The sequence below is a fragment of the Lissotriton helveticus genome, chromosome 3_1 (genome assembly GCF_964261635.1).
Source record: "Lissotriton helveticus chromosome 3_1, aLisHel1.1, whole genome shotgun sequence".
Taxonomy (NCBI): Eukaryota; Metazoa; Chordata; class Amphibia; order Caudata; family Salamandridae; genus Lissotriton; species Lissotriton helveticus.
Window position 1 is genome coordinate 1,150,385,079 of NC_136061.1, and position 16,844 is coordinate 1,150,401,922.

The 16,844-nt window shown below is 42.2% G+C and overlaps 1 protein-coding gene across 1 annotated transcript in view; it reads right to left on the bottom strand.

Annotated features, from left to right (window-relative positions):
* LYPD6B (LY6/PLAUR domain containing 6B) overlaps window positions 1-16,844 on the bottom strand; it is a 286,358-nt gene that overhangs the window by 66,189 nt on the left and 203,325 nt on the right. Inside the window, exon 4 of the mRNA XM_078683866.1 lies at window positions 2,822-2,967. Coding sequence (XP_078539992.1) covers window positions 2,822-2,930 — 109 coding nt within the window. The 5' untranslated portion in view covers window positions 2,931-2,967. The remainder of the gene's footprint in view (window positions 1-2,821; window positions 2,968-16,844) is intronic.

Sequence of the window (16,844 nt, forward strand, 5' to 3'; positions counted from 1 at the left end):
GAGCGCAAACCCGCTTAGGGTCTGGGATCATACATGCCAACTATTGTGTGTTTTGCTATTAGCGCAGCAAGCTCATAAGGTGTTCCTTCAACCGCATGGCATGAACTCTACATCATTTTCCGCCCTGTCCTTACCATAGGCCTACACACACATGGCCGCCCACCTTCAGCGCACAACATCACTGAGTTGTAGTCAGGCTTGTGGACATGCGCAGACAGGCATGACAATGGTGTGCCATAGGGGTGAAAGTGATGCGACTGCGCTGAGCACACTAGTGAATAGGCTCGGGGGAGGGAGGAGCAGCAGTGAGGCTACGTAATACACATTGATGCCGCTCATTTGCAACAAGCAGTACATGTCATACAGAAATCACCAAGTCACACATATCACACACCAATGAACCAGTGAGCCTGCCAACACATCATGCAGTATGAAGTATTGACTCATGTCTCTCTGCACTGCCACAGGTAATCAAGGATATCCACTCTGCGCTTGGATGATGATACCCCTCCGAGCCCCGAACACACAGGTCCAGAGGCAGTACAATTTGGCCCACAAATGCACCAGGGGCATTGTGGAACGCACATTTGGCGTGTTGAAGTCACGTTTCAGGTGACTGGACATCACAGGTGGAAGGCTCCTGTACAGCCCAGACATTGTGTGCAAGATAATCGTTTCATCTTGTGTGTTGCGCAACATATGTGTACGCAGCAATGCCCCATGGATACAAGTGCCAGATGCACCAGACGATGATGAGGAAGACGAGGCAGGTGAATCACACCCCCACTGCAGCCGCAGCAGGAATAACCCATAGGAACACCATAATTGACAATTTCTTCTCATGTTAACGTCACATTGTGACAGTCCTTAGCAATCATTGTACAGTACGATGAATGACCACAGGCACAGCATGTGCAAATAAATGCATTTCAAGACACATTCCCTGCGTGCATGTCACTCATCTGTACAGGCACGCCACTCAGACAAGTGTGAGTGCGACATGTTGTTCTAGCAATTTTGAAATTTGTTAATGGATGGTGAGTGTGTCAGCTCCAGGGCCGGACTGGCTACCGGGCGTTTTGGAATGCTGCTGAGCATGGGGCTAATTTCGTTGATGGGGACCTGCGTGTATTAAACGAAATTCGTTTTGCTTTAATTATTTCAAAACACACGCAGGTCTCCATGAACGAAATCAGCTCCCACCACAGTGAAATCAGCCCCCAGCTCGGCAGCATTCCAAAATGCCCGGTAGTCAGTCCGGCCCTGGTCACCTCTGTGCAGAGAGGCTGTTTAGGGTGTCACATATTCGAACTGCCAGTTCTGTGTGTCACAGTTAGCATGGAATCCCATACTTCGGCGTTTCACATATGTCCCAAATCATTCCATATTGGCTGTCATTTGTGGCCTACAAGTGAAAACAGGGCTTCTTTTGGGCTCAGATATGTACCGCCATAATGCAGAGATGCACCCTGTGACTCAAGTCCCACGACATGGGCAACATGTTTGTAAGGGGGAGTCACTGCCCCTAAATTCGTCCATGCTTGCATAATTGATTGATCATGGACATGGCACGTCTGTGTGCATGAGGTGTTGTTTGTCCCCCTGCAATTTAAAGGGAAGATGCGGTTTCACAGTGTGTTCCATGTATGTTTCCGCATTGGCACAGTTTACATACAGACTACATGTCAATGTACATTGTGACTGTTTGTGAGGAGATGCCTATCTGATGCGGGACAATGATAATTTGTTCTACGTCACGGCTGTGGGGTTGGGCTCGTACATTTTCATCTCGTCATTTTTTTCTCTGCTTTTATGGAGCATTTTCCCACATGACGTGTGGGAATTGCAGGCCTGTCGCTGGTTATTGCTGATGTTTGTATCGCAATTGGCCTCATCGCTACTATTTTTGTGTTTGTGTTTCGGGGTTTTTCAGCATCGCGTTTATTTTAACGTAGACATTTGACACGTTATCGTGAGCCTATCGCATGGTACCGCCGTGTTGAGAATACGTTAACACGGTGTAATTTTACCGCGTTAGACTGCGATGTGCAAAGTTGCGTTAAACTAATTTTGCAATGATTATCACACATTCTTGAGAATATCCCCCGGTGTGTTCACAATAAATGTTTACCACAAACAATGCTTAATTACTCTAAGTGGTGCACTGGTGTAATTTCAGGATTATCAGTAACAAGCAGTAAGCGAAAATTAGGCAAGCACATTTTACTTTTTGCCCAGGCCTAATTTTAACCAAGGTTTCATTGACCTTTTGTACTGTCCTCCTTCAAATAGTCATTTCCGTCATATTGCCAATGTAATTAAAATAAGACTTTGGCCTTCATTATGAGTGCCTCTAACAGGTAGAAAATATTTATTATAGCCATAATAAAAGGATACACTGGGGGTCATAAGTTAACCGATGTAGTAAATAGCACCGATTATGATGCACGCCCTAAAATGTGGCATAACATTAAGATTTTGGTGCTTTCTGCACCAAAATCTACATATTTCAAGCCTTTCTACAATGGTAAATTTCAACAGGTTTGACATCCATACATCAGGGGGTGGGGACTTCAATGTACCAAGCAAATTACTGGGTGCACTAAACTGTGACCAACTTGTAATGCGAACCCTCCGTATACAAGTGTTTGCAAAGAGGGAGTACATTACGAGGCACTCCTTATTGAGTCAAAACAATTTTCATATTCCATGCAGTCTGATATACAAAATAAAATACATGACTGACAAGCGGACCGATTAATTATAAATCAACATACAACATAAAATATAAAGAAGCAAAGTTATTGTGGTAGCTACTTACGATCCATTGGAGGGTTCACATTGTAGAAGTTGATATTTTTGGCTAAATTTCCAGGTAAGATGAGAACCAGAAGAAAGCCAACAAAGAGAAACTGGTGGCATACGTGCATGACTGTCACTGTGGGCTAAAAGCCCAAACCACAGCACCTAAAACATAGAGGGCAATTACTTCAGTTTGTTAAGACTCTTTCAAAATCCCTCCAAAGTTAACAGTGTGAGTACCATCTTACAACTGAGTTAAAGGAACAAAATCATATTGGCTTGAATGTAAAGAGACTTTTACTTTGGTGTGCTATTTTGCAGCATTTCTAAATGTTGATACATGAGGAAATTTGGTGTGGAATTCAAGAACTCGGCATGCAAGTTCTAAATTTCTACAGGGAAACACAGAGTAGGAGGTATTTACTGTAAGAAAAGCAGCTTGCGGCATTAGCAGTATTTTCGGGGTGCAGTATATATCCTCCTAGCCCCCCTTGCAATCATGGCCTAAAAAGAATGTCCTGCATTTTCCATGCCTAATAATAAGGGACTGTTTCACCTTCACTCAATTGTCCCTCTTCTCATCTTCCGCAGCATACTGAAGCTGTGGTTGTCAAGTATTAGAAAAACACATAACTGTTTGGCGGCTTTTGGCAGATCACTAACAAGCAGGGAATAAGGAATCAGGATACAATTAGATACCCCAGCAGAGGCATCTCCTCTATTTGAGCGGAGGAGCGACGCCCCGCAAGCCCCAGTGCTGAAAAATAAAATGGTAACAAAGTTAATTTATTACCGTTTTATTTTTCAGCAATACATCCTGAACTAAGTGTCAGGATGGGGTGGGCCAGCTCTGCCGAGTGCAGCAGCAGATAGCTATGAGCTTTAAAATGTGCATGTCTCTTTGGCCCAGCCGCCTTGGGCTGGCCCGCCAGACATGTGCATTTTAAAGTTCTCTAACCTAGCTGACTTAGACAGCTGGGTTAGAGAAGGCACAGGCCTCCAGTGCTCTTGGCGGCGCTGGGAGAGCCCACTCTATCCAATCCTGGCTCTGCTTTCATGCTGAGAAAGCAGAGCCAGGATTGGGCAGTGCAGTTTCCGGTGTCCAAGCTTACGGGGAAGGCAACCGAGGGAGGAGGATGTCACACTGCGAGTTACCAAGCTAAGTATATTTTAATTATTTGGTTTGTGCCCCCTGCTCCACCACCCTCGGTACAAGCCAGCCACCACTGTACGCCAGCCAAACATTCAAAGTAACTAGCATAAATGTGGGTAGGCTTGTGAAAATTGATGATTCAAAAGTCTCTGTCCCGCCAAGGGCCTATAGCCACAGAACTACAGAATGATGAACAGTCTTTCTTATAGAGCGCACATAGATTGAAAGAGTGGATATGATTGAGTGGCTATGCCTGAATAATGTCACAAGATTCAACATCAGTTTTGTCGAGGTGATGATGTTCAGCTGTTCCGAAGGACTGCAACAGGTCTGGCAAAGGACACCTATTGACCCGTGCCATACTGTGAACCCTAAGCAGCCCTGGCAATTTTCTGGACCAGCCCCTGTGGAAGCACTGCCTGGCTCTGGGAGACTGATAACGCTTGCTTGCTGCTTTTATTGGTGGGGGCCAATACTGCAGCACTGCTGCAAAACTGACCCTGTAACAAAACCGGCCCCACAGCAGCAAAATCGGCCCCCTCTCTTCCAGCCTCCTGGGGAAACATCTGATGCCTGGTCCAGCCAATCCGGCCCTCATATATTGACTGGAGGCACCATTAGCTTTGTGTGTGCTTGACGTAGAGGCTGATTAAGGGTTCTGACTCCTGCCAATGGTTCTGAAACTACCTCATCTTTTCATAGGAGCGCCCTACTTTTTCCAAGAACAGACACCTGTTTACTTCATGTGAGCCTAACATGTTGGGCACAGCTTCTTATGCCTGTATATTCAATTTAGACTATAGAAAATTTCTAACGAAAGTTAAACATTGGCAAAATCAATAGTATTCCCTTAGGAACTATACAAATTTTGTTAAATGTTTTGTTGCAAGATATGCAAAAATGAAACATGCAAAAATAAAGCAGTGGCCCAGAAGTGTATACACACCAGCCCTTCCACTGAAGTGTACCCCTATTCAGGTAACTGTGTGCACACGATCAGGTAAAATGCACTGAAGGTTGGAGCTTTTCTAAATTCAATGGAGGCCACTCATCATTCATACAATATTCTGTTTGGTGCACTTGAACTGCTACAATGAACCAATTTGAGGTTACTATGTTTTTAGCCTCCAATTTCAAGTTCCTTCACATGCTTTAAAAAAATTCAATTGTACATTTTGCTTCTTTCTTTTTATGTACTTTATTAATCTGTTAATATTATTACATTTTCTAAGCAGGTGCCGACGCCTTGTGAAGACTTCTTGGACCTCCAGAGGGCCCCGGACCACAGGTTAAGAGCCACTGCTGCAGAATTTCAGTTATGCCTGGAGTCGTAAAGCAATAACAACGGTTCAATTCTGAGCTCTCATTGAAACACACATCTTCAGAGGGAGGCACAGCATCTGCAACACAAAGTCTAACTCCACATAAAACGTACAATGCAGACATTAATCACTCATGCAGAATGTGTTTAGCTCTCCATGGTATAAGATGTCAGTTGCTTTTTTACTCCATGTTCTTGCGCTAATGGCAGAAGTACAGCCATCCCTTGTGAAAATTGAAAATATGTTTGCCTAAGATAGCAGTGTTTGCGTTGTGGGATTGCATGTGTACAGGGCTGAGCAGGCAGACTAAAAAGCAATCAAAATGTCTCCTTAACATTTTGCGATAACATTCAAGTACTGCACGTCATCCAGTCTGAGAGCTCAAAGGTTATTTCAAACAAAGACTAAAGTTGAGGTTTTCTCAGCTCTTGCTTCAGTATAGGACGGTTTGGCCTTAAATGCACTTTTCACATTGAAAAGAAAAAGGAACTTGTAGTGAAAAAGACTTTGGGCCTCATTACGATTATGGTGGTTCCAAGATGCCTGCACCTGTAGTGGTGGTCTGACCACCCGATTACGAGGTAGGAGATTGGACTGCCGACGCAAGACCACCACCATTGCCAGGATCCCTGATCTGGAAGGACAGCAGTGGGGGAAGTGGCGGTCTCTGACAGCAATGCTGGAACCGCTGTGCAGATTACGATCTACCTTACTGCCGACCTTTTCATAGCAGAGACCCCGCTATGAAAAGGTCTGCAGAAAGGCAGGGAAGGGGGTGTGAGCGCGAGGGCACATGTTGTGCCCCCTTTTCTTACACTGTTGTGTGTACACCAAGGTGCAAGAAGCAGTGCCACGGTAGCGGCTTGAGCGGCAGGCTCCCTATGAGCCGAAGCATGCTGCCACCATGGCACCGCCGCAGCAACACCATCAGCCCAGCAGAAAACTCGTAATGCAGTGGTTGGGATGCTGCGGGCTTGGCGCCAAACTCCCGACCACTGCAATGGCAGTCCAGCGGCCAAAGTCACAATCGGGCCCTAACTTCATGAATCCACTATGAAGGGAGGAAGACCTCCTAGTAATATGACCAATGTATTAACATTACTTAAAGAACATTGCTTCAGCAGACTGCTATCACTATTGCCAAAAGTCATACACCATGAACAAAACAGATTTGTCCTGGGATGTAATATGTTTCTAAATCTAAGACAAATATTATGCATAATGAAGGAGTTCCCCAAAAAAGCTGATGTTACTAATGGCATCACTGAACATTGAGAAGGCATTCAACACCTCACAATGGCCGCACCTTTTGCTGTCATTAATAAGATGGGACGAGGATGAGGAATCCTAGCTTGGATAGCATCCTATGCTCAAACTCAGCAGATAGAGTATGTACAGGCACACTATCTCACAACAATGGATAACAGTCAGAAGCACAAAGCAGAGACATTGTTCATCATTGCAGTGGAACCATTTGTTAGCACCTTAAGATCTTCCACACTATAATCCACTCAATATACCCCACTCCACTCCAATCTAATCTGCTCTACTCCACTCCACCACACTCCACTCCAATGTACCCAAACCTATGCCACTCCACTCCACTTCACTCCAATCTACCACATTCCACTCAAATCTACCCCACTCCACACCAATCCATCCACTCCAATCTACCCTACCCCACCCCATCCACTCCAATCTACCCTACCCCACTTCACCCCAATATACCCTACTCCAATCTACCCCTCCCCAATCCTCTCCTCCACAGTCTACCCCACCCCAACCTATCCCACTCCGATCTAACCCTAGCTACTTCACTCCAATCTACACCACTCCATTCCAATCTACCCCACTGTGCCCCAATCTACCTCACCCCACTGCAATCTAATCTATCCCATTCCATTCCAATCTACCCTACTCTAAACCACCCAGTCTACCCCACTCCACTCCACCCTAATCTACCCCCTTTTATCCCTATCACATCTCCATTACAAAATGACCACCTCTTTACCATTGCCCGGAGTCCCTTTTTTCTTCATAGTCAGCTGAGTAAAGACTTCCTTCACACTTATTATCAGCTAGAAAGGGACACAGGTTCTTGCCATTTTTACAGCAAAGTCTTTAAGCATAGGATTAGCACAGTGCCATCCATGGCAAGCTGAAAAATGGCAAATGTATTTTATTAGACTATTAGTCCAGACACAGTATTACAGCTTTGGATTGATAACGTTTCACACAAGCCAATCTGGAATGAATAAAAGAACCTAGTTAGAGCTCATAAGATAGGTACAGTTTTGTCCGGACAGAGGGGAGCAACCCGTATAAGTCAAAACAATGCCCTTTTGGCTTAGAATGAAAAAGAGTGCAGGTACCCCTGGGTAGTGCACAAGATTTAAGTAGAGAGCAGTTCCTTTATATGAAAACTCAGTTGTTACACCGCTGACACCCCAAGCCTGCACACCTGAAACATATGTTTTTCTTGCAGAGTTTTTAAGCTTAAGATTAGCATGGTGGCATCTACATATTCAAAATATTCACATGCATTTTGTAATGTGTTTAATAGTACTACAACAGTACTACTAATGTACTACTAGATGCTATTCACTGCCTGTGGAGGTCTACACCTCTGCCTTTCCTATCTTTTATGTGCTGAAATCTCCACCTCAATTGATAACATGTCCGCACACATCAGTGTACGTTTTTGTAGTAAATGTTGTAGGGGCCAAGGGGAGTGAGTAGAAACTAGGGAATACTTACTACTAGAGGGGAAAGGCTAAGTGAGCAGAAAAGAGGTGCTAAGGGGAGCTAAGGGAAAGACATGCACACACCTACAAAAATGTAAGCCAATTACTGTTCACAAACTGTCCTTCTATAGTTACTATAGCCAAAAAGGTCCCAAAACAGTTGTAAATGTACTCCAGGTCAGTGCTGCAGTAAGTCCAGCACCACACATGGCCAATTACTGGTACTTCAACACCCTTCCATAGAAAATAATGAAAGTAGGGACAGAAAAATGTCCACATGCACTAACGTAAAAAAAAGGAAAAATAATTTATGCTGTTTACAAATATAACACATTTTAGGTCATGTTAAAAAACTGTCTAAAAGTAATGCAACATTAATATTTATTAAAAAATAATTAAATTACTGTTGATTCTATACACCATTTTCAATAATTGAAATAATAAATTATATTTATGTTAGGTGAGAATTTTCATTATTGAACTTAAGAAGAAGACATTTATTTTATTTTAATATATTCAAAATAATTACAATTTAATTTAAAATTATGTTATTAATGCTGTAACATTTCACTGTATTGTTATATATCATTCTACATTTAAAATAAATATTTAAAATTAATTAACATAAATATTTAACTTAAAAATATTGTTACTATTTTATCAACAGTTTAATATGCTTGTAAACGTTACCTTATACTTTATCCTACATATGTCTCTGTAGGATAAAGTGTCAGGAAATGTTTAAAAGCATATTAAACTGTTTATAAAATATCTACAATATTTGTATGTTAAATATTAATGTTAACTAATTTTATATATTTATTTTAAATGTAGAATGATATAAAACAATGTTACAGCATTAATAGCATAAGGCCTCGGCTAAGTGGGCAGAACACCAAATAAAGGTCATAAAGTCACTCTTATTAGTGACTTTATGATTATATTTGACATTCTTGCTGACTCCACCCCCTATTTCAGCGAGTGGGGGACATGTAATTCTACACTTTTAAGTAACTTTACTCTCGGAAATAGTCAATAGCCAAAAGTAGTAAAGTTACTCAAAAGGAAACCTACATTTGTAGATTTAAATATGTGTACATTTATCTTTGTGAATCTGTTCCATACCTGTTTCTAATGTTTGTAGGATTGTAATTAAAGTGAATATTTTTTACGTGTTTTATTTTTTGATTACTGGCCTTTATTAAATATATTAAAACTGTTTTGATATTTACTTAAATACTATTTCAATTCTGTACAATGGTTGGATGAATTTAGAGAAGTTGTTTTGAGGAATAGGAGTTATTTAAAAAACTAAATATTTATCATCCATTAAATATTTCTATAATGATGGTCTTTTTTAATTGAAATGATTTATTTTCAAATTATAGTTTTTTTAATATATTATTTATAATGTACAATATTTCTAAAGAAATTGAAAGTATTTTACATAATATGATCAAAGTGAGATGTGTAAAATATAAAGATATTTTAAAACATTAAAATAATTATTATTTCTTTAATAAATATGAAACATAGACTTTAAAGGTATTTATTTTTAATACATATGTATCTCATTTTCGTTTGTTTGTTTAAACAAGTATTTTATATAATATATATCAGAAGTAATTAACATAGTAACTTTTTTGTATTATTTTCACAATATTTCGCAAAAGTATAATTTTTTATAGATACTTTTATTAATTCCTTTCTTATGTCAAAAATACTATCTCAATGCAGTAGTAGTAGTAGTTAATATTATATAATATATTACTTAATAGTTATTATATTAGTTAATACTTTATATATATTTTTTACAGTCAATGGAAGTAGATATTTTGACTTCAGTATTTTGGTACATAGATATTTTTGTAGCAGATATTTAGGACTATACTCAATTTTAGTGGAATATCTCATCATAGAAGTGGCTCAAGATGAAACCATCAGTTTAAATAATTCCACACTATTATCCTTGTGATGGAGGTATTCTCCGCAGGATTTAGCACAATAACCACAAACTAACCAACTCTAAGGCAGGGCTTTAGACCCATTCAGAATAAACTTTACTCAAATATCCACTATGGATCAGGGACTTATCAAATATTGTGATAATTTAGAAAGTCCACATTTCGGCATTTTACCAGTTTTCTTATTTTACAAAACTCTACTGAGATTTTTTTATTCAGATTATTCTCATTTAACAACACAAGAATATGGAGAACTTCTCTGGAGAGTGAAACACATAATAACCAGGGATGATAGAGCAATCGTTTGTAGCTCTCAGTCATGCTCACAGAATTGGACACCAGACATCTGTGCTGTGGAAGCTGATACTGCAGATCTATGAATCTCTCAAATATCTCTTGAAGTAAACCAATTATACAAACAATGATCACAATTCCCAGCAGGTTTCTTCACTTTGAAAAATCTAGTCAAACAGAGATTCTACTTTTGATTTTCCACTAACTGAAAATCACTCCAATTCAGCAATGTAGCAGCATTATAACTAGTAAGCCAGCTTTGCAGACTTTCCCAACAACAATGGCCTTTTAAGAAACACATTTGCCTAAAAGCCAAATATGTTTCACGTATATGCTCTATTTGTGAAAGATAATTGACATTTAGGTCCTAGCATTTTGTTTTCATTGCCAACTTCTCTGTTTCACCAGATGGAGACAAAATACAACCTCTACAGTCAGCGCTGCTTTCGCCCAGGAATGTTTAATGGTCAAGGCTCATGTATTTCCTGTATTTTCCAAAAACGTTGCTTCTATCTTGCAAAAGAGGAGGCAACCAATCATCCATGCTGTAGTAACTCGATATCTGGTCCACATGTATCTTGTTTCTAGCTCGCATGTATTTTTCAGTACGTTTTGTGAAACTAACTCAAAATGACCCTTATCCTGTTCAGGGTCTTTAAGGCTATTGTTCATAGCTCTTCATCTCAAAGAAGATTCTACTCATATGCTCATATATATTACTTATATGCTAATCACAAATTGATTGTTTGTGAGTTGCTCCACTTTCAGACAGTGTCCTTGATGAAAGCCTTTTGGGCCTTCCTTGTCAAGGTTATTTTGATTGTAAATGATAAAAATGATTTAATGTGCTGTGGCATATACAACATAGAATGTATGTTTATTTGTATCTTTCATAGTAATGGTAAATCTTATAGAACAAGGAATATGCAAATTTCTTAGGAGGAATTCCCACATGGAAGCATCCTATTGTAGATGCCATGTAAATGTAATGGCTCTCTCTTTGTTCTCAGTATCTGAATTCATGGGCCAACAAGCATTTACAATGCAATGGTCTCGGCATCATTAAAGGTAGAGCTATTGGCATTGCTATGACATTTCTTTACATCAGAAATAAATGCACACTGCACTCGCATGCACACTCTGCACTCGCATGCACACTCTGCACACTCTGCACACTGCACTCGCATGCACACTCTGCACACTCTGCACACTGCACTCGCATGCACTCGCATGCACACTCTGCACTCGCATGCCCACTCTGCCCACTCTGCACTCGCATGCCCACTCTGCCCACTCACCACTCTGCGCACCCACCACTCTGCGCACCCACCACTCTGCGCACCCACCACTCTGCGCACCCACCACTCTGCGCACCCACCACTCTGCGCACTCACCACTCTGCGCACTCACCACTCTGCGCACTCACCACTCTGCGCACTCACCACTCTGCACTCACTACTCTACACTCACTACTCTACACTAATTATGGTGTACATGATATCTTTTCACTAGACAAAATGCCTTAGACACAAAAGTGAAAGCCAAAGTGGCAGTTGGAAGGAGCCTCTATGAGGGGGAATGTGTGAACTGTTTAGAACAAGGAAAGAGGAAACATCATAGTTAGCCACGCACTGAAACAGCACAATGAGAATGAGTTTAAGTATGTAGAAAGAACGTTGAGTTTTGAGGCTCTTTTTGAAGAAGTGATTAATGCTTTTTTATAGCAATGAGCATGGAGTGCTAGGCAGAGCTCACAGCCCCTGAGGAATGATTTTTGGCAGGCACAGTCCTGAGTATTGGGACCTCAAAAACAGTGTGTCATTTCTACTGAGATGTATCTTGTCATCTTTCAGGTAGGCAAGGGTTTGCAGATCAGCTAGTGGAGTTTACACTGGATTAAAGAAGAGTGTGGTGGAATCTCCTAGTAGTGGTAATAGGCTTCTGCCAGTGTGGCGGTGCCAAAGTCCAGTCGAGAAATAATAGGGCGTATTCCGCAGTTTGCCTGCTAATGGAGCAAGGATGACTCGCCATTTATTCTTTTCGACATGCAATCCGCCTTCACAGATGCAATCAAAGAGTCATGTCTGACATGCACAGCATGGTGAAGGGGTTTCATAACCCTCTGACAAATAAAAGACCGGCATTTATTTACAACAAAACCATTCCTCCCAAAAGTGCTACATAATAATGCATTGTATAAAACAATAAAACCGATTTACAACCGCACACACTGAGCATGTGATCTCGAACATTCCCGAGCCCTTACATTTATTTCCTTACAATGTACACTGAGCGGCCACGACTAGGATAATTCGACCCCGTGTTTGACTACTGCAGTTCACTGGACTGTGACCATGGATTAGCAGAAAGGGGAGGCATTTTCTTTCTGCCATAAAGGAAGGCGATGCGCTCTGTTTTTACAGGATCACACTTTTATGCTGTAGCTATTAGCATCAACTGGTAATTATCGTTCTGTGAGGAGAGAAACCTTTTTAGATACACTAACTAAAATCTGCTTTTGTGCAACTTACTCACCAACTTACTTAAACAAGAAAAGAGCTGGGCGAAAACGGGAGGCTCCTCCTGGTGTATTCCCGGGTAGAGATGCTGCGGGCCCAGCCGGGAGGACATGCTCAGCACGGAGCTGGTGGCCATGGGGAGTGCAGGCTGTGCGAGCTGCAGGACCGGGTGTGGTGTGGCTGCTGCTTGTGCGCTCTGGCTCCCGCTCCGTACCTGCAATCGTCCTGCCTCTCCTCAGCTGTGGAGACACCTTATGTTCGGCAGGCATGTCGCGGAGCTCACCTTACTTCCCCAGGGGTGCAAACAGTCGCTCCTTCTCTGCTGATGCGGGGAAAAAAATGGCAGCCTCAAGCTTCCGGAATTTTTCGAATTCGGGGGCGTGTTTTGCTGTCCTGAGTGGCGGACGACGTCACCAGCTAAAGAACGCAAAAAATCACACCCCCCGAATCCGAAAAAGACGGGGCTTGTTTGGAGTGACGCATCTCTCCTCCAATGGCTGGCCTCCTTTTAGGAAGCCAGCCAATGAAGGAGAGACAGGGCAGGGAGGCGGGACCTTCTGCGCTACTAAGAGTCATTAAATCTCCGGCCTAAGACTGCGCAAGCGCAGCCTTTTAGGCCTTCGACCTAATAAAAAAGAGGCTGATTAGGACGGCGGGCGGACTCATGTCTGCCCACCACCCTATCGGGAATCGAGACCGCGCAACAGGCTGTCGGCGGTCCCGACATAGGCATTATGATGCGACGGCCACCACGGCGGTCACAATGCCTATACTTTGCATTGTGGCAGGTGCTGCAGACTGCAGCACCCGCCGCAATGCAAAATAGGGAAACCTGACATATCCCTGCACTACATGGCAGGCACCATGCGGTGCCTGTCACTTGGTGCAGGGTAAGGGGCATCATATGTGCCCCCCAAGGCCCTCTCAGGGGGAAGAGGTGCCCGCTATGGGCCACCAAATTCCCTTTATGCCTGCCTTTTCATGGCAGGTTAAACGCCATGAAAAGGCAGGCAGAAAGGGACATTGTAACCCCTACAGTGGAGCCTGGCAGGCACCGCCAACATGGTAGGGAATACAACCCCCTTTGCCGCACTGGCGGGCTCAAGGAGCCCGTTGGACGCATGGTGGTCGTCTTGCCAACGGCCAACCATCCACCGCCATTGAAATATGGCGGGCAGATATTATGGTTCCGATGGTGGGATCGCCACCGACGGGCTGTCGGTGGAGGTCTCACTGTCATCATAATTGGCCCCATAGTTCTCCATTTACTAACAATCATAAATGATGTATCAAACTGATTTTGTACATATGAGACTTGCAATATAACTTGATGTCATTGAAGTATCTTTCAGATGTCCGGGTTGCAGTCAGGAACCTTCAGGTACGATATGTTGGTAGGGGCTATTCAATCCTGTGGGTCTTCTGCAAGACCCCTCAAAATTGAGGTTCTTGTTCATAACCCTTCAAATTTGTTAGTTTTTGTCAGGAACCCTCAGGGGTGAGGACACTTGATCAGGTCCTCTCAGATTTGAGGGGGTCTTTTAAAGAACCGCAGTCGTGAGGGTCTCAAAATCTTCTCAAGTGTGAAAAAATGGAGGGCTGAATGTTCCAAATAAAGATAATTTGAGAGCTACCCACAAACCTACACCTGTCAAAATATTTTTCTGATCTGAGACATATGAAAAAATGTGAAGAGTGTGTAAAAGTATGTACCCATTTAAAATCTGATCAAACATACTAAGGTTTAAGATTTAGGGGAAAGGCATATTTTTAATACACCTTTATTAATAATATATCTTAATATATTTCTCTATTATTTTAACTGTGTTCCCTCTTAAACAATGGTCATTCCACTGCAACGCTCATTGACCTTTTTTCATCAAATCTTAGCATGTAGAAAAATAAAGTAAAAATAAGGGCATCATTACGATGTAGGTCGCAATTCTCCGAACAGCATTCGGTTTGTCAAACCTGTGTCAGAACCCATGTTTCCCACCAAATCGGAAACTTTTTCAACCGCCGGATTACGATTAAAGGTAACATTTCGGTCTTTACGACTCAATTCCGACTGGCATTCGGAGACTCTGAGTCAGTAGGAGCCGACTCGTACAACTCTGCGGACCGCATTTCCAACCAAAGTATTACGATGCCGGATTCAGACAGCCTTTCCGAATGGGTTTGTCTGACACGGAACGGGTGTTGGAAGCTGATTTAGTGGGGCCATAGCATGCCCCCCTTCACCCGGAGACCTCCGGTTGGGGCCCATGGGTCCCCTCTTTCCAACCATGCATGGTGTGGCAGGCACCATGGGGTGCCCACCACAGGGAGCACGGTTTTCCGCAACCACCCCTGTTTTCAATGGGAGCCTGTGTTGTCGGTCAGGACACAGGCTCCCATTGAAGTTGATGGGAGTACGACCGAATGGTGTTCGGAACCATTGTAATCGGTCTGTCAGACTCCCCAAATCCAAGTCGGTCAGACACAATTCCGACACGGACATGGTCAAAATGCTTTCTGACCGACATTGTAATGAGGCCCATAATTGTGAACCTATGCAGAAATGTTTCACCACACTGAACAGCCTGGGAAGTCCAGCTCATAAAAGTACTCTTTAATAGATTAATAACCTCTGTAGCACAACAGTAATGCTTGTAGACAAGCAATAAAAAAGCTTGGCTAATGACAAAGTAAACAAGGATTGGCAAAGCCAATAGGTCTTGGCAATCCGAGAGCTATTGCAGTTGTCAATGTTTTTTTAGCCATGTTGAATAGCAGTGGCATTGTAACTTGTCTGTGATAAGCCCCACTCAGTACCTACTATACATCCCTTAAATGAAAGCATGAACTTGCTTACACTTTCTTTTATTTCAGTTACTCTGTTTCCTGAAGCCGGAAAGGTAGGTCAGTAGGCTGACATGGTACTGCAAAGATGTGCCTTAATGCTCCAGGTGACAAGTTTGATTTCAGAGGAGAACAACTCAGCGCTCAACAGGTTCCCAGGGCCAAGTATATAGTATTCGAGTAATGACTTACAGTACTAGATAAAATAATGTGCACTATTGTCCATTCATCAAAAGATGTTAAGTAATCTAGGAAAATACACTGTTAAAGTGATTTATGAAAAATCAAATACATTTACTAAGGAGGGAAAAAACGCTTTTAAGGGATTGTTTTAGACATGCATAACTGAATTATTAAAATATCTGATTGAAACACAAATACAGAGAGAGCCTGGAGGCACAGAACACCCTGTCTCAGAATGTAAAAGGTTTAAACGTGCCATAATTAAATACCCCCCTAACCTCCGTAATTCATTTTTCCAACGTATAATATACGAACTCAGTCTAGGAGTTAAAGTTTTTTCTGCTCTCAAACGAGTTGAATTGTTATTCTGCAGAACTCCAAAAGAGCAGTGCCAGTCCTCGCTGCCTCGTGTTTCTCTAGAAGTAAACAGGCTCCCTGTTACGGATGATTAAAGGGGTACTTTCCAGACCTGCTCCCCTTGATTTATAAGCAAGAAAACACGCACGTATTCCCACTCCACCGAGGCCTGTAGTTAGGGCGATGGAAGGGCGTCTTTGCAGATGAAACTGCGATGGGTGACAAGAAGTGGGACAGATGAAAACAGTAATAGCACCACTTCCCACCCGAGAGGACTGACAGGCTCCAAATACCAGAAATAAAAGATGAAAATATGTTTGCTGACAGTTTCTATTGTAAACGAAAGAGACACAAAACTATCACGGGAGTAGGCGACTGCTAGGACATGTAAGCCACAGGAGGGCTCATACTTGTCACTGGAATATACATAACTCCTCATCAGCCTCCCATGCTCTCAAAGTCTTTAAAGTGAGTAGAATTAAATTGGCTAGTAGTAATATGTATTCTTTATAGAGCCAAGAAATGACAGAAGTGCTATTGAAGCACTATGGACAAAACATTATGTTATTAAAAATAAGATAAACTGGAGCGCTTTGGCACAATTAGAAAAAATAATTCCAAGAGTAGGATAGGATAGGATAGGATAAGATGTAAATTTATACAGC